Source organism: Hyperoodon ampullatus (genome assembly GCF_949752795.1).
Source record: "Hyperoodon ampullatus genome assembly, chromosome: 5".
Lineage (NCBI taxonomy): Eukaryota > Metazoa > Chordata > Mammalia > Artiodactyla > Ziphiidae > Hyperoodon > Hyperoodon ampullatus.
This window is the reverse complement of record NC_136918.1, coordinates 135,278,736-135,302,150: the sequence shown is the minus strand read 5'-3', so window position 1 is coordinate 135,302,150 and position 23,415 is coordinate 135,278,736. Positions and strand designations below refer to the sequence as shown.

The window sequence follows — 23,415 nt, the reverse complement described above, 5'->3', positions numbered from 1 at the left end:
TGGTCCCAGTTTCTCAAGCATCCGTGGAGACCCCAGCCTAGAAAGGTCTCTCTCTGTGTGTCAGGCCAGCCCTGGGTCTGAATGAAGCTCAGGGCACAGCCCTGTGAGCAGAAAAGCCCCTGGCTGGGCTTAGAGGAGGTCAGCATAGCTCAGAGAAAAGGGAAGCTTGTGTGGGTGTGTAGAGGGCTGGGGTCAGAATGCCAGGAGGTAGTGGCCTGGAGAAACCGTGTGTTTCAAAAGCAAAGAGCTAGGAGATAGAAAGTTATGGGCAAGGGACATTTCATCTCTATGAAACACAGCCCAGGCAGCCCAAAAGGTAGAAGGGAAGGACTAGAGGTCAAAGAATTTGAGACTCCACACATCACCCACATTCCTGAATCTCACTCATGACTCACGACTCACAGCTGGATCTGAGGGCCAGCCGAACTCATCCATAAGGAGGATCAGTCACCTCACAAATTACCCCAGTGAGTACAAAGGACAGAATTGCTACCCTGGAGGAGCATCTAAAGGATGCTCAGTATAGTCACTTGGGAAAAAAATTCACATATTGCTTCTTCATGCTACATTAATTCCTATAATGGGACTCTGTGGGTGGGTGACCTGCTGGACCTAAAAAGGTGACAAGATGTTTGTCTCTGAACACATCGCATCCCCCCTCCATGAACCGAGATGCCCGGCATTCATACGCAAAGAAAGCCGATGAAGAAAAGGGAGAACAGAAAGAAAGGGATTGGAATGGTGACCCAATATGACCCATTTACACAGGTAACCCTTCTTTTTCTACCATAGTAATATGTCCTTCTTCAGAAGGACACTGAACAAACTGTATTTGTTATAGAAATAGGAAAACATGATTGGGAGGTCTATTCGTAGATTTAATTTAAAACAGTTTCCTAACAACATCAAAAAATAGAAACTTAAAGTATTTGAACCATGTCTGCTGCTGGAAAGTGGTAAACGAATGCATGCTTGAAGTTGAACCTGGTCTCTAAGGTCTTCAGTTGAGAGTTTCTAACTAAAGGGTATATCTGCTTGCTTCAAAAACTACTTATGTCTGTTGTTCTTGATACAAAAGTCTACACTATCTTTAATAAATAAATAATAGAGTGTTTCTTAAAAGTATGAAATGTAAACTTTGTTGCCTTTTCTGACACACACATTTTAAAAATCGCTTGAACAATGACAGGGCTCTTATGGGAAAGGATGACATGACATATTCAGTTCCCATCAAAGTGGGTAGTTCACTCTGCCACTAGGTTGATGCTATCTTCAAAAAGTGATTCTACAACCCTAATTCAGTTCTAAGGACCTGCAATCAAAGAGAACACCGTCTCACACAGGAAAGCTAGATTCTAGGACCGAGAGAACGCGCAAAGGACATTAGATGAAAACGACGAACTGGGATTATGAGATAGTATCATGCAAACAAAATACAGCCCACGCTTTTCATTAGTGAATCGAGTTCTCATGTGGTTAAGCAGCCTGTCTCCTGGCATTTAAGGAGAGAAACTCAAAGAGCACAAGCCAGACGTGGCACGTGTTCATACACTCCTGACTCTGTCAACGCGCCATGTGTTTTTCCATTACTGAGAGGTTGCTTGTGTTACAGCAGGGTTTGGGAAGGAGTCTCAGGTCTTCTTCCCTGGAACTGAGGGTCTTGCATGCTTCTCGGGTCTCTCCCCCACCATGTAATAGATTTCCTCCACAGATTGTCACTTTTCCTTCTCACACCTTGGGGATGCCTTTGGGGGGAACGTACCAAAGACATCTGCGGAAATTTCCCATGATAATCAGGCAAGAGTAGGCTCAGATCTGGTCACCAACAGCTACCCTTGTGAAACATCACAGGACCTCCGAGCCAAGAGAGAATTTTCCAACCGGGCTGGCAACCAGGACCCCATAATGTCGGAAAGTAGCCTTTCAGGTGACCTGTAGTGATCTAATCCAGCAGAGTATAACTTGGTAGGTATCAACCTTCCTTAACCACCTTCCAAGCATGCTGGAAATCAGAATCAGATCACCTGATAGTAGCCAGTGATAGTTTTCATTGACCTCTAGCAATAAAAGACCTGGAGGAGACTGGAAAAGCTCTAACAGCACAACTGCTGGCATCGTCCATGGACCAGCTCTTCAAAGAGCTAGACCAGTGTCTGATCAGGCGACCATCTCCCAAGTGATCAGATGCAGGGGAGCATTTCAAATGAGGTCCCAGTGGGAGAATGAGATTCTGAAGCAATAACAAGATCATCATGATTATTTCTAAACACACCAAGGACTCGGCATCATAGGTCAGGGGGCCTACCTGGAGGCTGGTGGAGGTAAGAAACAGGAGGATTACATGAGTTCTCCAAAAATACAGACATGGCATTTATAAATCTATTTTACAGTAACCAGACTCAAGCCTCAGGCCCAGGGCTGGGCCAGACTCCCAACCGAACGTAGCTGGGGGCGATGGGATTTCAAAGACCCTGGAAGCCATGAGGAGCCCTGCAGTGAAAACAAAGGAAAACACAGTTTTGCTTCACAAAATGGGAAATTGTTTAGGGGGAAGGATTGTCAAGAAGTATTCCCAGAAGCTTTGAGGGTCCTGTCTTTGCTGTCCTGTTGCCCTGTGGCTGAACACCAAACGGTGGTCCTTGAAAAGCAACACCATTTCCAGAGAGCATCTGCTGCCTCAGGCTGGAACTCTGCCAAGCACACCCTGGGCTGGCTCCCTAAGGCTCATCAAACAACTGCAGGTCCAAGCGGACCACGATCTCTCCGGTGGGAACTTCATGCAGCAGGAGACACTTTGTAACTGGACCCTTGGAACCCTGGTCCTTCTTGATGTCAGCCACGCGGATCTCCGTCCGGCCCAAAAAATCTGAAAGGAGAAACACACAGACCCTCCTCAGAGAGGACTCCTTCTCTTCAAGGCAGGTACTTTGTATATTGGGAATGTCCCAGCAAGTTGTTATACTCTTCCTTCTTCCAAAAGGGAGTTAGGTCAGTTTCCGAGAATCCAGGGACTACAATGACAGCATAATTTTTATTTTTTTAATTTTTTAAAATAAATTTATTTATTTTATTTATTTATTTTTGACTGCATTGGGTCTTTGTTGCTGTGTACGGGCCCTCTCCAGTTGCGGCGAGTGGGGGCTACTCCTCGCTGCAGTGCAGGGTCTTCTCATTGCAGTGGCTTCTCTTGTTGCACAGCACAGGCTCTAGGCACACGGGCTTCAGTAGTTGTGGCATGCAAGCTCGGTAGTTGTGGCTTGGGGGCTCTAGAGTGCAGGCTCAGTAGTTGTGGCACACAGGCTTAGATGCTCCGCGGCATGTGGGATCTTCCCGGACCAGGGCTTGAACCCTTGTCCCCTGCATTGGCAGGCGAATTCTTAACTACTGCGCCACCAGGGAAGCCCAGCATAATTTCTAAATGAAGTGAAAACAAAAACGTACCAGGATGGGGATGACGGAGAGCCCAGAAGGAGCTCAAAACACACACTTTCCTCACACTCGAGGACCCCCAAAGGGCTATGAGCTTCCTGGGAGGCAATGCAGAACCAGATGTCCTATCAGCTGCACAATGTGCAACTTGCATGAAATTTAAAGAAATTGCCCAGAAGAAAGTCAGCTATTTCTGGGACAAAAATTGGACAGTAGTTTCTCCCAGGGGCTGTCCCAGGAACATGCTTCGTGATGTTACACTCCTTTTCGAAAAGTCAAGGATGGTGAACAAGGGCTGGTCCTTATAATGCACCACTGTAAGTGCCAGAGAGCAAACTCGAGGGTGTGGGGAGGAGGTGACAGCATGGGAGCTGCAAGCTTCCAGCCATGCTCCCGGGACAATCTCAACACCACTTTTTATCAAATATTGAGTGTCAGTATGAGAATGGATGTGAGCGTGTTTGAAACAATTTTTGATGCTGTGCAAATGCACAGTGGTGTTAAACGGGCCTCCAGACCATTAACTCCTTCATTTTTTCATTCAACAATTAGTTTTTGGAATATCCTATGATCCAGGAACACTTGTACAGGAAACAGCTTTTCTTTCAACGGTTAAAACCTGGGAATTTTTTCTGGTGGAAGATACCGGTTTATTTTGCCCCTTGTGCATTTCATGGAAATGATCTCTGAAGTAAGAACAATACTAGGATTTGCAATTTAAACTCTAGTGGAGCTGCCATTGTGTTGTGGTATTTCACTACTACAAAAAAAAGAAATCCAACCTCAAGCCTTGATTTATCAGAATAAAAACTGCCAATGAGGGACTTCCCTGGTAGCTCAGTGGTTGAGAATCCACCTGCCAATGCAGGGGACACGGGTTCAATCCCTGCTCTGGGAAGGTCCCACATGCCGCGGAGCAACTAAGCCTGTGTACAACAAGTACTGAGCCTGCGCTCTAGAGCCCGTAAGCCACAACTAGTGAGCACGCTCGCTGCAACTAGAGAAAGCATGTGCGCAGCATGGAAGACCCAACGCAGCCAAAAATAAATAAATAAAATAAATAAATTTAAAAACAAATTGCCATTGAAACACAGTGCTTAAGAGCCCAGACTTAAGAGTCAGATTGTTCTGGTCATGCTCTAACATTTAGCCAGCTATGTGACCATCTTTGGGCAATAATTAATAGTAACTAATTCACAATGAGATAATTCATATAAAAGTACTAAAAGACAAAAGCCACGTGGAGCAATTTAAGCCTTGCACAGATTATGCCTGCACTGGACCCTCACTCCTAGCACTTAATTTTACTCCTTTGAATATAATTAAGTTGAGACCGCAATCTTTAAACTTACTCTCTTATTTTTGTTGGGTTGAGGAAGGGAGAGAGAAGTTTCTCAGAATCATTGCCAGTCCCATTTTTTTCCCAGGCTCAAGCAGAAACAGAAAGTTGGTTGAAGGGATGATGCATCCAACACAATTCCATCCCTTTAATTAACCAGAAATGTCACCCAAAGGGCACTGATTGATTCTGCCACATTTTTTGTGGGCTACTGTTCTTCTTGCTCTACTGGCTAGTTTTATGAATTTTCACCATAGCTTTTAGCCAAGAACTAAAGAATTGGGCGGAGGCTTTGTGGTATAGCTCTCTCTGCATTTACTTGCTTTGGGGAAGCACAGGACCATGGTCTTTGTCTAGGGCAGCTGGACCACTCTAGACCAAGCATGCTTTGTCCACCTTCTCTGAGACAACCCGGCATCAGTGAAGGCCTCTTGCCAGGGGATGCTGAGTCTTGTCTTATGCCAACCTCATCTCTCGGCAGGAAGCCCAAGAAATTCTGGGCACCAAGTTCCCAGGTAGAAAATATTTATACATGAAAGCCAAGTGACAGCAAAAGGGGAAGGGTGCCTCGGGGCCGCTTTTTACTCACCGTCTGGAGAGAACTGGTCCCTCTCAAACACGGTGATGCAGAGGACCTCCTGCTCCAGGTCTTTGATGAAGAACTGGCAGTTGGAATTCCACTTGGGATTCAGAGTGTCCTGGATTGTCTTGGTGATGTGACACTGGGAGCCCATGGTCACCTCGCAGTACGGGTTACTCTTTCCTAGAGGGAACAGAGCCTGCTTGACTCCCGTGTGCCACCCAGCTCTCCTGGGTGAGCGTGGTGGGGTCACAGTCATGTGGCAGCTGTCCCCGCTACACCCCTCATTTTGATCTCACTCCAATGCCACACTTAATAAGCCGCATAAAATGGAGAATCCAGGCAGAAACTCACACAATCCAGCATCATACTTAAAGTATACTACTTAACTATTCATAATACTTAAATAATTACATTAGTGGGCTTCAAAACTAAGCCTTTCCTGCCTCCTCACTTTAGCCCTAGATTGTGTCAAAACCACAGTCATCCCTCAGTATCCACGGGGACTGGTTCCAGAACCCTCCACAAATACCCAAATCCTCAGATGCTCAAGTCCCTTAGATAAAATGGTATAGTCTTTGCTACCCACATCCTCCCATATACTTTAAATCATCTCTAGATTACATGTAACACCTAATACAATGTAACTGCTATGTAAAGCGTTGCCCGGTGTGTGGCAAATTCAAGTTTTGCTTTTTGGAAAGTTTTTGAATTTTCTTCGAATATTTTCCATCAGCAGTTGGTTGAATTCACAGGTGCAGAACCTGCAGATACAGAGGGGCTGACTGTACTGTGAAAGGGCAGCCCCTCAGATCTCTCTCGAAAGCAAAATCGTGGAAAAAAATTTTTTTTTAAAATTTTTTAACAAGTGGTACAAAAACCAAGTCTGGAAGGAAATTGAGGATTCTGGAAATAGCACATTTGTTTTAAAGCCAGGTGGAGGGGATGCAGAAAAGGCTTCCACCACTAATATGTGCTAGAGGGGGCCTCTTGGGTCCTTACCGTGTGACCGACAGGGTTTCAGCTCAATGCCCTCAACCACGTTCACCATCAACCTTCCAATGCCTGTGGCCCTTTGCGAACGGACTATGACGGCAGGAGAAACAACACAAAATGCTCCCGTTTAGGATTTGCTGCCTTTCTGGTTTGCCTCATGATCCGTCTTATGCTCCCCTGAAAGAACAATTCCCCAGCCCTACCCCGCCTTGAGTTCTTGCTTCCTTGATCCTGGACCCTGCCCTCCACCCCTCACCCTGCACCCCCGCTCTCCCTCTTCCACCTGCCTGCCCCCTCAGGCTCTCCCCTACCCCCAGGCCCATCTTCCAGCTCTAAGGGTTCTAGGCACAACCAAATGGCTCTCTGCCGCCACTCTGCGGGATCCCGGGCCCCCTGCTCAGCGATGCATTTACCCAGGTACGCCTTCTCCCGCTTCTTCTTCTCCGTCTCTATGTAGAGTTCAGAAGCAGCTTTGATTTTCTGCACCCAAGCGGTCCTTGGAAAGGAAGAGACAGAATGGTGCCAAACAGAACTCAGGCTCCAGGTCTGTACAAATTCAGTTTCTAGGACTCTGCCTTGTTCGTTTGATTTTTACAACAAACGCTCAGCAAAGAAAGTCTGGTTTTATGTCCCATGGTGCTAATCATGATTTCTTCCATGCACAACAAAGGCACGAGTGACATTTTTACTGATGTACTCAAGACCTGAGTTTGCGTCCCCATGGAAGAAAATCTATGATGATAAATGCTGCCCTGGAGGAGATGTTGGCAACACCTCCTCCTCCTTCCTTCTTGAAAAGCATCACATATTTGCCTAATCCAATAAGGCCAGAAGGATTTCTCTTACTAAACCATCCAAGGAAAGAAACCATTTCCCAGATAAGGAACCACTTTCTGTGAAAGAGCACACACACTCTGGGGAAAGCATCTTGGCTTTCCCCAACATCTTGGCGTGATGTTTTCGCCTTCCTTTTCCCGAGAAGCATATGCATGACGACTTTAGCCAATTTCCTGCTTTGGGGCACAAATGCTCTTGGAATGCTGTAGGTCTTATGTCAAGTTCACCCTTCAGAAAATAATCTGTTTCATTTGGCTCCGGGGCAGAACCTTGAAGATGAGATTAAAGCAAAAATGCCCACAGTTCTAGGATCCAGAATGTCTGTCCAGGGGAGCCAGCTGAGGAGTGGGGGGTCAGGATTAGGTGGTCCTATCAATCCCCGAATCACTTTCCTATTGGTTTCTGCCACCTGGGAAACCTTGGGAAACGAGATGCTCCATTTATCTCAAATTCTGAAAATTGCTTTTTAAAAAATTCTCAAGCAAAATTCATTTCAATGCATTTTACTTTGCAAAATTCATGCCATGGGTCAAACTTCTGAGAGGCTCTAGAAAAACGTATTAAGACCGCCCCACCCTCATGCCCCCGCCCCACCTCCAGCCAGAGGGGATGGCATTGCAACTGAAGGAACGTTGGGACCTGCTGATTAATTAAATATGCCACGTCTGTCCTACACCTGGTGGGACCTGGGCGCCCAGTGCCAGTGAGGAGGCAGGTCTTACCTTTCGTTTATGCTTTCTGCTCGGAGCGTGTAGACTCGGTCAATGTGGGAAATGTGGAAGATGGGTTCATCCCCGGAAGGGTCAGTGGGTAATTTTACTAGAACCTCATTTAGGAAAATAGGCTGAAAAATAATGCACAGCCATTACAAAACCAGACTGGGGGCCGTGTATTGCAGTAAACTATGAGTATGTGTGTGTGCTTACGTGCAAATGTTCTAATAAACTAGACTGAGGGTGAGGGTGTGTGTGTGTATGTGTGTGTGTGTGTGTCTGTGGCGGGGGTGGGAGGGTGTTTCAGTAAACTATACCAGAATAATGACTTTGTGTTCATATTAACTTTCAGATACTGCAAATTATAAATATGGATTTCCCCCCTCCATTTTGCAGGTATTTTTAAAGTCCTCCAGAATAAGAACTGATGGGTCTGTTTTTCTCATAGTATATCCTAATCAGCAGTCTCCATCAACTGTACCTCCAACCAATTCTCTCCAAGTTGTTCATACAAAGCTGCTAGTGACAATCTACATAAGTACATTGTGCTTTCTCCCAAAATAAAGCTAACTGCTGCTTCAGAGAAAATTCTTCTGTGAAAATACCCACACAGAGACAAGTTTAGAAAAACAATATCCCATGACACGAAGACACACAAACACAGCCAGGGCTTCCCTGGTGGCTCAGTGGTTGGGAGTCTGCCTGCCGATGCAGGGGACACGGGTTCGTGCCCTGGTCCGGGAGGATCCCATATACCGCGGAGCGGCTGGGCCCGTGAGCCATGGCTGCTGAGCCTGCGCATCCGGAGCCTGTGCTCCGCCACGGGAGAGGCCACAACAGTGAGAGGCCCGTGTACCGCAAAAAAAAAAAAAAAAAAAAACCCACAGCCATGCACGTAGAAGCAGACCAAATAAACGGCTTAGGAAAATTCTCTAGACGTTGACTATTTAGATTGGCTTTTGCTGGAAAAAGGTGAGGGGCACAGATGTTCCAAACCATCTTGAGAAGTTTGGAGGGAGATCTGGGAATGTTCGGGAAGTGGGTGCTTGAGTTCTAGTCTCGAGCTTTCCCACATCTGCCACACTAGACCGGGAACCCCACCAGGGCAAGGCATACCTTCAACACATCTGGGGGACCCAGTAGCCACTTGACAGCTAATAGATGTTTCGTTGTTCCTTTTCTGATACTGCTGGACCCGTGATGCTGTGGTCACCCTAAATCCTGTCTCAGCCCCTGCACTTCCTGTATGCCACAGCCCCCAAACCCTGCTGAAATGCTCCTTTTGGAAACTTCCTCCTCCTCCAAACGTCAACCCTGATGTTGCAATCTAGAATCAAACTTACGGTTTTGTACATTTTATACTGCAGGTTCGATTTGGGGCTGAAGACTTTGTCGGTGCCCGAAGAGCCCAGGGGCTTTATGATTTGGGTCAGCAGGAGGAAGTCGTTGAAGAGGAAGCCATACAGTTCCTTGTTGCTCTTGGCCTTGTAGAGTTTCCCACTGTGCAGAAACTTGCGTGGTCCCAAGCAATTGGTCACTGAATTGAACACAAGTTGCTGAGAAAGGAAAACAAAACCCAAAGAAGACACGATGAAGTGAGGTCATTTTTTTGGTTTGTTTTTCTGCATCTGGAAGCATGGACTCCATCAGAATCTGAGGCCTGTAACTTAGACTCAAATCAAGGAATGTTTTGAAAACTTCAGGCAGGGACTTTTGGAGCCAAGAAGCCAAAGTCATGGTTCTGGAGATTCCATGTGTCAAGATGAACTTTGGCTATAATCTTAATGCTTTTCCTTGAGGTCTGCTCAGTGTCTCAGGGCGACTAGTGCTTTTCTCCCTTGTATTTATTGGGGAAACTGGGCAGCAGGAAGAAAACACTCAGCCCTCTCTCTCCTTGATGGGTATGTGCTGTGTGCAGGCTAGTCTGCCGGAGGTGGCGTGAACCAGCTCCAATGATGGCCCTGCACAGGCTCAGACAGTCCTACGCGGTTCTGGAAAGCAGCAGCGACTCTCTCTGTACAGTTCCACAGGACAAATGCTACTTTCCAAGGCTCAGCTTGAGTCCAGGCCCGTACCACATGGGTGGACTACAAAACTCAGTGGTGCTGACAGATGCCTCAAAGCCAAGCAGAAAAGACACTGTTGGTGTCCATTAAATCTCACCCAACTCACTGGTCCTGAAAATGTGAAGGGGACAGGTCATCCCCCTGGGCTCTATCATCTCATGCTCTATCATCCCCCCTGGGCTCCATCATCTCCTGTGAGCAGGTTCTAAAGGGGCAGATGGAGACTGTAGAAGATATGACCCCACTAAGGCCCCCCTTTTGGATAGCGGGGGAGAGACTGAGGGAGGGGAAGGCCACAGCTGTGCCCAGGAAGTGATACGATCCAGGCAGGAGTCAGAACTTCAGGTCTCCACCTGCCCACACTTGGGCCCCAGGGGTATCCTCCATCCAGCAGCCTTCAAGGCTGAGGTTCTCTTCAGAGCTATGCACCCTACAGACCTCCCTGAGAAGAGTATTAATGAAGAGGTGACAGTTCACAACACACATTCCCCAAGAGATGCTGCTGGCCACCTGTCTGCCTCCAGTGTGGGAGAAAGAATCAGTGGGGCCTCTATGACCAGAGACCTATAGGCAGCAAGGAAGAGTGACCAGTCCACTCTGTTCTCAGGTACAAGGAGGGACGAGAGCCTCTAACCTCCCACTGCGGTTCTGAGGGAGCCCCAAGGACTGAAGGTGACACCACAAAGGGAGCCTTCAAAGGATGTCAATCTAGCCCTTCTTACTCACCAAGAGAGAGTTCAAGCCACTTGGGGGCAATGAATCTAGCAATTCACTTGGCTGACATCGAGGTGAGGTGGTTTATTCATACTCAAAGGTTAGAGCCTCCAACTGGCCAGGCTAACACTGAACATATGTGAATTGGGAACAGTCTTGATAGTTCTTGATCTTAAGACAAGAATGCCAAAGATGGCATTTATTTGAAACTTAATCACCGGTGTGTGTCCAGATCTGGGCCAGGAAACGGAAGCCAACACGCCCCCTCCCCACGATCGTGAACCCTGACTATACAGACAAAACAGACCATACAGAAAGCTGGTGTACAATAGCCGGGAAGGATCGATCACTAAAGAAGGACAACAGTCTATTTCAAAGAGGGTATATACATCACAAAAAAGCAAATGACAAGAGTTTATTTTATTCTTAATGTTTTGAGGGGTTTTTTTTGGCCGTGCCATGTGGCATGCGGGATCTTAGTCCCCCAAGCCCATGCCCGTGCAGTGGAAGTGTGGAGTCCTAACCACTGGACCACCAGGGAATTCCCTATTCTTAATGTTCTAAGATGAAGACCCAGGCCTCACTGAGTCCCGTGACTGCAGCCCTAAGACTCAGGGAAGGACCCCTTTAAAAGTGCACAGCGAGGGGAACTCCCCAGTGGTCCATTGGTTAGGACTCTGTACTTTCACTGCTGGGGCTGGGTTCGATCCCTGGTCGGGGAACTAAGATCCGGCAAGCCATGCAGTGTGGCAAAAAGAAAGACAGAGAAAAAAAAAGAAAGAAAGAAGATAGGGAACATTGAAAAAAAAAGAAAAAGTGCATAGTTGCACTTCAGGCTGGCAGATTCAGGAGCTGTTCAAGTCTATTGTCTTCAGGGTCAAGTTAATGCTCCTTGGAATGATACACAGCCCTTCCTTGCCCTGGCTTCAACTTGCCTTAAAGCTTATCACCTATCACCCTACATTGCTCACCCAAGTCCTGCACAGGCTGTGCCCTCCACTGAAATGCCTTCCCCCTGGATTCTCTCCTGGAGAGGTATCTTCATCCTTCAACACCCAGCCTAGTGTCACCTTCTCCAACATGTCCCTGAATCCCTCCACGACGGTTCCTTCCTCCATGAGTGTCCAACAGCACTTGGCACCTAGATCTGCCTCATAATGTCTCACATTGTGTGGTAAAAATTGGTTTGATTCCTCTACTTGGTCCAGGACTGTAGGCTTCTCGAGATGGTGTAGGTCACATCTTATTGATTTCCATGTCCTCAGTGTTTAGTACTGAGCAAGGCACATGGGCAGGTGCTCAGTAAATGTTTATTGAATGAATGAATGAATAAGTAAGCCAACCAACCAGTGAATGCCCCTGGATTGCTTATCAACACAGCTCCAAAATGGGAACCCACATCCATCACCTCGGTTTCCACATGGCTGCTTCCATAACTTGGTTATCCCACACCTTTGTGGAAGGGGGACAGGAGGCAGGGCAGGGAGGAAGCAGTGGTGTAACTTCCTCAGGTAGTGAATGCCTTTGAAGCTTGTAAGAAGGAAGGAGCCACAGGGAGAGTGGGTGAGGGAGACAGTCTGCCTGGGCATTTTGGTAAACCCTAGTCAATGGTGTGTGTGCATGAATGTGTGAATGTATGTGTGTATCTGTGTGTGTGTACAGAGGCAAAGAGAAAGAGAGTGAGAACAGGCAGAAAGAATGAATGAGACTAAAGTAAAGATAAGGGACAAGAAGAGAATCAAATACTACAGGAGAGACTCTGTTTCTGGTACTATGGTGGACTAGAGTGTGACTCACCCAGTGAAAAATTTCAGAACCGAATAAAATATAGAACTGTAGTTTTTAAATGCAAGTGAAGTGGTAATAATTAAAAATGAAAATAAGAAATTTGCAGAGGCCAAAAACAGCATGAAAATGTGAACCCTGGAAGATAAACAAGCCCCTAAGCTGGCTTTAGCCCTGAGAGTCTTTCTTAAATCTGGTGACCTTAAGCTTCCATTTTAAAGGCTATGGAGGGTGCAAGAGACAGGAGATATATCCAGGGCCCACATGAGATAATAGGAGATCCCAAAAAGCTGTACTCCCAAGGAAGAATGACAAGTAAACTCAGCACAGAAGGGATGAGCAAGAAAACTTGCTTGTTTTTGAACTTGGTGTAAGTGGAGGGAAAAAAAATGTCCCTGAGAATTTGTAACCACAATGAAGTTCTCACTTAAGTTTACAACCACAATTCACACACTAGTGTGATCTGAAAAATCCCTCTATATTTAATTTAGGGTGATCCTGGTAGCTAGCAATCCTTGCAGGAGGAATACAACTTCAGACCTCAAAGATCCCACAAATAAAGTTCCAAGGAATGTTGAGCTCACAATCAAAAATCAAAGTACATATAGAGAAACAGACATGTGTGGTGAGAGCTAGCAGAAGCAACAGACAAAACAGTGAAACTTGTAACCTGAGTTAATGGAATGATCAGATCTGAAATATATAAGAATATATCTAAAATGTGTTAGGAAATAAATGAGAAGCATGGTCATTTGTGAAAAGAACAAGACAGGAAAGAAACCAGCAGATTAGAGAAAATAACTAGAATGCTGGAAAGGGTAAAAGAAAATAATTGAAATAAAAACTCAGTAGATGGATTAAACAGCAGATTAGAAGCAGCTGGAGAGAGAATTAGCAAACTGGAGGCCAACAGGGAGGACAATTCATGTTTTTTTCTCATCCTCCTTCAGGCCAGTTGCCAAGGCTCAGTGGGGGAGACCCAGGTCACACCCTAAGGCACTACCTCAGACAGGCCTTCACACTGCACATGGGCCTGGATCCACTCCAGCCGGTCCGAGTTCTCCTTCTCCCGCACCCCTTCGTTCACCTGGGAGCACAGCTCCTCTGCCTTCTCCAGGGCGTGTTTCAAGTGGCTGTGGTCTGGGTGGTTTTCAGGAGTGTTTTCCAGGATCTACATTGGAGAACAGAAGACAACATCCTTAGGCTGTGTGGGTGAGCCTGTGGTTCACTGTCCTGGAAGGCCAGACCCAACAGAGGCAGGGCATAGCACAGACCTTTCCTGAACAGTGCCCACAAGAGCAACTGCAGCTCTAAGCACCCACCTTGGCAATGACATGGAGAGAGATGACCACTCTTTGTTGGCAGGGGACCCTTGGGGGGCAGGGGCTGCCACATTATCTATACTTGGGGTATGAGGAGGGCAGTGGCTACAGCAAGGGCAATATTGCACCACATATGGCTTTCTCCCTGGAGAACGGCTCTTTCCTGGGTTAATGCACAGCTGTAGGCATCTATGGACCCATGGAACTGCATGCTAATGGATGCATCTGAGCAAAGGCATTTTTCTGGATAAATTATTCCAAGCCAATGGTTAAACATGCCAGCTCTAGAGCAAGACCTCCTGGGTTAAAATCCCTGCCCTGCCACTGACCAGCCATGATATGGGTCAGTCACATAAATATTCTGAGCCTTATTTTCCTAATATGAAAAATGGGGATACTAATAGCACCTCCTTTATAAGGTTGTTTGGAGGACTAAATGGCTTGATACAAGTAAAGCACTTTGTAAAGTACCTGGCCCTTTGAAGGTGCTCAGTAAGTGACAGCAGTTACCATCAGACTCTCAAAGGACTTTGAGGACATTGAGAACAGTCATCATGAGGAAAGACACTAAGAATGAAGAAAGATCCTAAGCCGTCTTTGCAATGTACTAGGATTATGTTGAGGGTGTACTTGTCCAGGCCTTGTCCATATACAAATAAGTCAAGTGGGCTTTACCCTGAATAATATCTCATCCTTAGGGCATACTTTGGTTTAAAGTCCTAAGGAGGCACCCAATTTGAGGAAAACACCCAATCTGGGTCCTGTGTGTCCACCAATCATCTCCAAACAACAACTCCAGCCCCAGGTGTACATTAGCGTCCCTCTGAAAAGTCCTGATGCCTCAACTCTGACCATATCAGAATCCCCAGGGATGGGACTCAAGCACTGGAATTTTCTAGAGTTCGCTGGGTGACTCTAACGTACAGCCAAGACTGAGGACAACTGCTCTCGATGGGAAGCCCACATAGCTGAATTGTGTGGATTCTTTTTTTGTTTGTTTTTTGTTTTTCAAAATGAAAATAGGTTTATGTTTTTTCTCATTGTAAAATTATTATTGTATAAAATTTAGAAAATTTAGAAAGTTATTAAAAACCACCCATAACTGAAGCATCTAGAAATAACCTCAGCCTACCAATTCGTTAATACACTCTGCGTAGATATAAATACATATAGTTTAAAAAAAATAAATATTGGATCATGCTACCATACTACACTGTACCATTTTGTACTTGCTTCTTTCCCACTTCATGTCAGTTATAGCACAGCATTTAGTGTCCACTTTATATGGACCTAGATCATCATTTTATTATTTTTTAATTGAAGTATATAGAGCATCATTTTAAAGATTCTATAATACGTCATTGTAAGGATGAACCACAATTCCTTTAAACAGTTTCCTTCCCATAAAACTTCATGTTTCCAATTTTTCAATATTTCTCTGATCATTTCTTTGAATAAATTCCTAGAGATGGTAGTGCTGAGCCAAAGAGAATGTGGAGTTTGATCTCCCTCCAAAAGGCTGAACCAGTCTACCTTCCACAAGCAAACCAGACAACACTGAGGACTCACAATCTTTTCAATATATGCCTACCTGGCAAGCCAAAAGCAGGTATTTTCTTGTTTGGTTATGCATTTCTTTTATTACCAGAGAATTTGAATTTTGTGTACACTTAGTACGTAAGTACACTAAATGATAAAGCTAACATTTATATACGGCTTAGTAGGAGCCAGACATACATATATTCACTCAGTTGATTTCTCACAACCCTATGCCATAGGTACTATTAGCATACCTATTTTACATATAAGGGAACTGAGGCCCAGAGAAGTTAAGTAACTTGCCCAAAGGCACACAGGAGGGGTACCAAGATTCAAATACAAGCAGCCTGGTCCATGACATCATTTTTTTAAATTATTTTTTAACATCTTTTTTTTTTTTTTTTGCAGTACGCAGGCCTCTCACTGCTGTGGCCTCTCCCATTGCGGAGCACAGGCTCCGGACGCGCAGGCTCAGCGGCCATGGCTCACAGGCCCAGCCGCACCGCGGCATGTGGGATCTTCCCGGACCAGGGCACGAATCTGTATCCCCTGCATCGGCAGGCGGACTCTCAACCACTGCACCACCAGGGAAGCCCTTTTTAACATCTTTATTGAGGTATAATTGCTTTACAATGTTCTGTTAGCTTCTGCTAACAAAGTGAAGCAGCTATACATATACATATATCCCCTAATCTCCTCCCTCTTGCTTCTCCCTCTCACCCTCCCTATTCCACCCCTCTAGGTGGACACAAAGCACTGAGCTGATATCCCTGTGCTATGCTGCTGCTTCCCACTAGCTATCTATTTTACATTTGGTAGTGTATATATGTCCATGACACTCTCTCACTTCGTCCCAGCTTACCCTTCCCACTCCCTGCGTCCTCAGGTCCATTCTCAACATCTGTGTATCAATTTACATTCCCACCAACAGTGTAAGAGTGTTCCCTTTTCTCCATGCCCTCTCCAGCATTTATTGTTTGTACATTTTTTGATGATGGCCATTCTGACCGGTGTGAGGTGATACCACATTATAGTTTTGATTTGCATTTCTCTAATGATTAGTGATGTGAGCATCCTTTCATGTGTCTGTTGGCAATCTGTACGTCTTCTTTGGAGAAATGTCTGTTTAGGTCTTCTGCACATTTTTGGTTTTGGTTGTTGTGTTTTTTTGAATTTTATTTATTTTTTTATACAGCAGGTTCTTATTAGTCATCAATTTTATACACATCAGTGTATACATGTCAATCCCAATCGCCCAATTCATCACACACCACCACCACCATATCCCCACCGCTTTCCCCCCTTGGTGTCCATATGTTTGTTCTCTACATCTGTGTCTCAATGTCTGCCCTGCAAACCAGTTCATCTGTACCATTTTTCTAGGTTCCACATACCTGCATTAATATATGATATTTGTTTTTCTCTTTCTGACTTACTTCACTCTGTATGACAGTCTCTAGATCCAACCACGTCTCAACAAATGACCCAATTTCATTACTTTTCATGGCTAAGTAATATTCCATTGTATATATGTACCACATCTTCTTTATCCATTGGTCTGTCGATGGGCAATTAGGTTGCTTCCATGACCTGACTATTGTAAATAGTGCTGCAGTGAACATTGGGGTGCATGTGTCTTTTTGAATTATGGGTTTCTCTGGGTATATGCCCAGTACTGGGATTGTTGAGTCATATGGTAATTCTATTTTTAGTATTTTAAGGAATCTCCATACTATTCTCCATAGTGGCTGTATCAATTTACATTCCCACCAACAGTGCAAGAGGGTTCCCTTTTCTCCACACCCTCTCCAGCATTTGTTGTTTGTAGATTTTCTGATGATGCCCATTCTAACTGCTGTGAGGTGATACCTCATTGTAGTTTTGATTTGCATTTCTCTAATTCTTAGTGATGTTGAGCAGCTTTCCGTGTGCTTCTTGGCCATCTGTATATCTTCTTTGGAGAAATGTCTATTTAGGTCTTCTGCCCATTTTTGGATTTGGTTGTTTGTTTTTTAATATTGAGCTGCATGAGTTGCTTATATATTTTGGACATTAATCCTTTGTCTGTTGATTCATTTGTAAATATCTTCTCCCATTCTGAGGGTTGTCTTTTCGTCTTATTTATGGTGTCCTTTGCTGTGCAAAAGCTTTGAAGTTTCATTAGGTCCCATTTGTTTATTTTTGTTTTTATTTCCATTACTCTAGGAGGTGGATCAAAAAAGATCTTGCTGTGATTTATGTCAAAGAGTGTTCTTCCTATGTTTTCCTCTAAGAGTTTTATAGTGTCTGGTCTTACATTTAGGTCTCTAATCCATTTTGAGTTTATTTTTATGTATGGTGTTAGGGAGTGTTCTAATTTCATTCTTTTACATGTAGCTGCCCATTTTCCCAGCACCAATTATTGAAGAGACTGTCTTTTCTCCATTGTATATCCTTGCTTCCTTTGTCATAGATTAGCTGACCATAGGTGCATGGGTTTATCTCTGGGCTTTCTATCTTGTTCCATTGATCTATATTTCTGTTTTTGTGCCAGTACCATATTGTCTTGATTACTGTAGCTTTGTAGTATAGTCTAAAGTCAGGGAGTCCGATTCCTCCAGCTCCACTTTTTCCCCTCAAGGCTGCTTTGGCTATTCGGGGTCTGTTGTGTCTCCATACAAATTTTAAGACTTTTTGTTCTAGTTCTGTAAAAAATGCCAATGGTAATTTGATAGGGATTGCATTGAATCTGTAGATTGCTTTGGGGAGTATAGTCATTTTTATAATAAAGATTCTTCCAATCCAAGAACATGGTATATCTCTCCATCTGTTGGTATCACCTTTAATTTCTTTCATCAGTGTCTTACAGTTTTCTGCATACAGGTCTTTTGTCTCCCTAGGTAGGTTTATTCCTAGATATTTTATTCTTTTTTGTTGCAATGGTAAATGGGAGTGTTTCCTTAATTTCTCTTTCAGATTTTTCATCATTAGTATATAGGAATGCAAGAGATTTCTGTGCATTAATTTTGTAACCTGCAACTTTACCAAATTCATTGATTAGCTCTAGTAGTTTTCTGGTGGCATCTTTAGGATTCTGTATGTATAGTATCATGTCATCTGCAAACAGTGACAGTTTTACTTCTTCTTTTCCAATTTGTATTCCTTTTATTTCTTTTTCTTCTCTGATTGCCGTGGCTAGGACTCCCAAAACTATGTTGAATAATAGTGGTGTGAGTGGACATCCTTGTCTTCTTCCTGATCTTAGAGGAAATGCTTTCAGTTTTTCACCATTGAGAATGATGTTTGCTGTGGGTTTGTTGTATATGGCCTTTATTATGTTGAGGAACGTTCCCTCTATGCCCACTTTCTGGAGAGTTTTTTTTATCATAAATGGGTGTTGAATTTTGTCAAAAGCTTTTTCTGCATCTATTGAGATGATCATATGGTTTTTCTTCTTCAGTTTGTTAATATGGTGTATCACATTGATTGATTTGCATATATTGAAGAATCTTTGCATCCCTGGGATAAATCCCACTTGATCATGGTGTATGATCCTTTTAATGTGTTGTTGGATTCTGTTTGCTAGCATTTTATTGACGATTTTTGCATCTACATTCATCAGTGATATTCATCTGTAATTTTCTTTTTTTGTCGTATCTTTGTCTGGTTTTGGTATCAGGGTGATGGTGGCCTTATAGAATGAGTTTGGGAGTGTTCCTTCCTCCACAATTTTTTGGAAGAGTTTGAGAAGGATGGGTTTTAGCTCTTCTCTAAATGTTTGATAGAATTCACCTGTGAAGCCATCTGGTCTGGGCTTTTGTTGCAAGTTTTTTTTTTTCAGTACGCGGGCCTCTCACTGTTGTGGCCTCTCCCGTTGCGGAGCACAGACTCCGGACGCGCAGGCTCAGCAGCCATGGCTCACGGGCCCAGCTGCTCCGCGGCATGTGGGATCTTCCTGGACCAGGGCACGAACCCGTGTCCCCCGGATTGGCAGGGGGACTCTCAACCACTGCGCCACCAGGGAAGCCCTTGTTGGAAGAGTTTTAATCACAGTCAATGCTTGTGATTGGTCTGTTTATATTTTCTATTTCTTCCTGGTTCAGTCTCAGAAGGTAAAATTTTCTAAGAATTTTACCATTCTTCCAGGTTGTCCATTTTATTGGCATAGAGTTTCTTGTAGTCATCTCTCATGATCCTTTGTATTTCTGCAGTGTCAGTTGTTACTTCTCCTTTTTCATTTCTAAGCCTATTGATTTGTCTTCTCCCTTTTTTTCCTGATAAGTCTGGCTAATGGTTTATCAATTTTGTTTATCTTCTCAAAGAACTAGCTTTTAGTTTTATTGATCTTTTCTATTGTTTCCTTCATTTCTTTTTCATTATTTCTGATCTTATCTTTATTATTTCTTTCCTTCTGCTAACTTTGGGGGTATTTTGTTCTTCTTTCTCTAACTGCTTTAGGTGTAAAGTTAGGTTGTTTATTTGAGATGTTTCTTGTTTCTTGAGGTAGGATTTTATTGCTGTAAACTTCCCTCTTAGAACTGCTTTTGCTGCATCCCATAGGCTTTGGGTCGTCATGTTTTCACTGTCATTTGTTTCTAGGTATTTTTTTATTTTCTCTTTAATTTCTTCAGTGATCTCTTGGTTATTTAGTAGTGTATTGTTTAGCTTCCATGTATTTGTATTTTTTACAGTTTTTTCCCTATAATTGATATCTAGTCTCATAGAGCTGTGGTCGGAAAAGATACCTGATACAATTTCAATTTTCTTAAATTTACCAAGGCTTGATTTGTGACCCAAGATATGGTCTATCCTGGAAAATGTTCCATGAGCACTTGAGCAGAAACTGTATTCTGTTGTTTTTGGATGGAATGTCCTATAAATATCAATTAAGTCCATCTTGTTTAGCGTATCATTTAAAGCTTGTGTTTCCTTATTTATTTTCATTTTGGATGATCTCTTCACTGGTGAAGGTGGGAGGTTAAAGTTCCCTACTATAATTGTGTTACTGTCGATTTCCCGTTTTATCGCTGTTAGCATTTGCCTTATGTATTGAGGTGGTCCTACATTGGGTGCATAAATATTTACAATTGTTATATTTTCTTCTTGGATTGATCCCGTGATCATTATGTAGTGTCCTTCTTTGTCTCTTGTAATAGTCTTTATTTTAAAGTCTATTTTATCTGATATGAGAATTGCTACTCCAGCTTTCTTTTGATTTCCATTTGCATGGAATATCTTTTTCCATCCCCTCACTTCCTGTCTGTATGTGTCCCTACAGACTTCTGTCTGTAGGTCTGAAGTGGGTCTCTTGTAGACAGCATATATACGGGTCTTGTTTTTGTATCCATTCACCCAGTCTATGTCTTTTGGTTGGAGCATCTAATCCATTTACATTTAAGGTAGTTATCGATATGTGTGTTCCTATTACGATTTTCTTAATTGTTCTGGGTTTGTTATTGTAGGTCTTTCCCTTCTCTTGAAGATCCTGCTTAGAGAAGTTTAGCATTTGTTGTAAAGCTGGTTTGGTGGTGCTGAATTCTCTTAGTTTTTGCTAGTCTGTAAAGGTTTTAATTTCTCCGTTGAATCTGAATGAGATCCTTGCTGGGTAGAGTAATCTTGGTTGTGGGTATTTTCCTTTCATCACTTTAAATATGTCCTGCCACTCCCTTCTGGCTTGCAGAGTTTCTACTGAAAGATCAGCTGTTAACCTTGTGGGGATTCCCTTTTTATGTTATTTGTTGCATTTCCCTTGTTGCTCTTAATATTTTTTCTTTGTATTTAATTTTTGATAGTTTGATTAATATGTGTCTTGGCATGTTTCTCCTTGGATTTATCCTGTATAGGACTCTCTGTGCTTCCTGGACTTGATTAATTATTTCCTTTCCTATATTAGGGAAGTTTTCAGTTATAAGCTCTTCAAATTTTTTCTCAGTGCCTTTCTTTTTCTCTTCTTCTTCTGGGACCCCTATAATTCGAATGTTGGTGCATTTAATGTTGCCCCAGAGGTCTCTGAGACTGTCCTCAATTCTTTTCATTGTTTCTTCTTTATTCTGCTCTGCGGTAGTTACTTCCACTATTTTATCTTCCAGATCACTTATCCGTTCTTCTGCCTTAGTTATTCTGTTATTGATTCCTTCTAGAGAATTTTTACTTCCATTTATTGTGTTGTTCATCATTGTTTGTTTTCCCTTTAGTTCTTCTATGTCCTTGTTAAACGTTTCTTGTACTTTCTCCATTCTATGTCCGAGATTTTGGATCATCTTTACTATCATTACTCTCAATTCTTTTTCGGGTAGACTGCCTATTTCCTCTTCACTTGTTTGGTCTGGTGGGTTTTTACTTTGCTCCTTCATCTGCTGTGTGCTTCTCTGCCTTCTCATTTTGCTTAACTTACTGTGCTTGGGGTATCCTTTTCCCAGGCTGCAGGTTCATAGTTCCAGTTGTGTTTGGTGTCTGCCCCCAGTGGCTAAGGTTGGTTCAGTGGGTTGTGTAGGCTTCCTGGTGGAGGGGACTGGTGCCTGTGTTCTGGTGGATGAAGCTGGATCTTGTCTTTCTGGTGGGCAGGACCACATCCAGTGGTGTGTTTTGGGGTGTCTGTGGCCTTATTATGATTTTAGGCAGCCTCTCTGCTAATGGGTGAGGTTGTGTTCCTGTCTTGCTAGTTGTTTGGCATAGGGTGTCCAGCACTGTAGCTTGCTGGTCGTTGAGTGGAGCTGGGTGTTGGCGTTGAGATGGAGATCTGTGGGAGAGCTTTTGCCATTTGATATTATTTGGGTCTGAGAGGTCTCTGGTGAACCAGTGTCCTGAACTCAGCTCTCCCATCTCAGAGGCTCAGGCCTGACACCCAGACGGAGCACCAAGACCCTGTCAGCCCCATGGATTTTTTTCATTTCCTCTGTGCTCAGTCTAGTTCCACTTGCTCATAGAGGGCCACATTCAGAGGCCTCCCCCCTGCACTTCAGATCAGACTTTCTCATGAGAAATGGTGACAGTGACACCTCAGCTCGAGGGCAATAGTTGTGACTCTTCTTCTCAGTCCAGTTTCATGTGCTTATAGGGCGTCGTGTGCAGAGGCTTTTTGCCTAACCTGTCAGATCACAGATTCCACAGCAGACTTCTGCTCGACACCTCATTCAAGATGACAACATGTTCCTTACTGCTATTCTACACTCCTCTCAGAAATGTCTAGTTGTATATTTTACCTATTTTTCTATTAGGGTATTTGTCTTTTTCATTCTGAGTTATAAGAGTGCTTGAGATGACCGATAGATAGATAGATAGATAGATAGATAGATAGATAGATAGATAGATATTATAGATAGATAATCCATGTATATTTCAATATCTTCTTATATACTGTTAAAATCTGTTTACTCAGCTTATATCTGTCATTTGTCTTTTAATGTTGTTCATTATATTTTGTTACACATTTTTTAAGAAAAATGTTTATTCAAATAATATTAACACATTCTTGATATGCAAGAGTCAAACAACACGGAAGTATAGATAACAACTGTGCTCTATCCCCTTTGCTCTCTTGCCTCAGAGGTAACTGTGTCCAGGCTTAAGGGCACCCCTTTAGTTCCCTTCAGATGTTCCACATACATTTAACAATCACACAGAGTTTTTCCTTGGTTTTGCAAAATGGACCATACTGTAGGATTGCTTGTGAAAGGTTGTTTTGGGTTTTGTTTGTTTTGTTTTGTTTTAACTTAACAGCATTTTCTAGATATCATTCCAGCTAATACAAAAAAGTCTCTTTCATAGTATAGACTCACCACTTTATTTAACTAGTCTCCTTAATGAACACCTAGGTTTCTCCCAGAGGAAAAAAATTTTTTTTCAAGTTGCTACAACTCTAAATTCTTTAAAGTTCTGTCTTTGGTGTCATGCTAAGAATTTCTCCACCTCAGTATTATAAAGAATATTTAATCTTAGTATTTTTACAGTTTTCCATATGTATCATAACTGGCCACCTTTAAAAATTCTCTTCTTAGTTTTGCTAGTTTTCAGTTCGTTCTTTTGGGTTCTCTAGGGTAGCAATCATGTTTCTGCAAAGAATGATAATTTGCTTTTTCTTTTTTAATATTTATGCCTCTCAGTTCTTTTCTTGTTT

The 23,415-nt window shown here is 43.4% G+C and overlaps 1 protein-coding gene across 2 annotated transcripts in view; it reads right to left on the bottom strand.

The window, feature by feature from the left end:
• Positions 1–2,717: 2,717 nt before the first annotated feature.
• Positions 2,718–23,415, bottom strand: part of ITSN1 (intersectin 1) — a gene marked incomplete at both ends in the record, with an annotated part of 175,868 nt that continues 155,170 nt past the window's right edge. For both annotated transcript variants that reach the window (XM_079704739.1, XM_079704738.1), the window contains 7 exons: positions 2,718–2,866; positions 5,358–5,531; positions 6,351–6,434; positions 6,758–6,840; positions 7,904–8,025; positions 9,238–9,450; positions 13,463–13,630. In XM_079704739.1, the coding sequence (XP_079560865.1) occupies positions 2,718–2,866; positions 5,358–5,531; positions 6,351–6,434; positions 6,758–6,840; positions 7,904–8,025; positions 9,238–9,450; positions 13,463–13,630 (993 nt within the window). The remainder of the gene's footprint in view (positions 2,867–5,357; positions 5,532–6,350; positions 6,435–6,757; positions 6,841–7,903; positions 8,026–9,237; positions 9,451–13,462; positions 13,631–23,415) is intronic.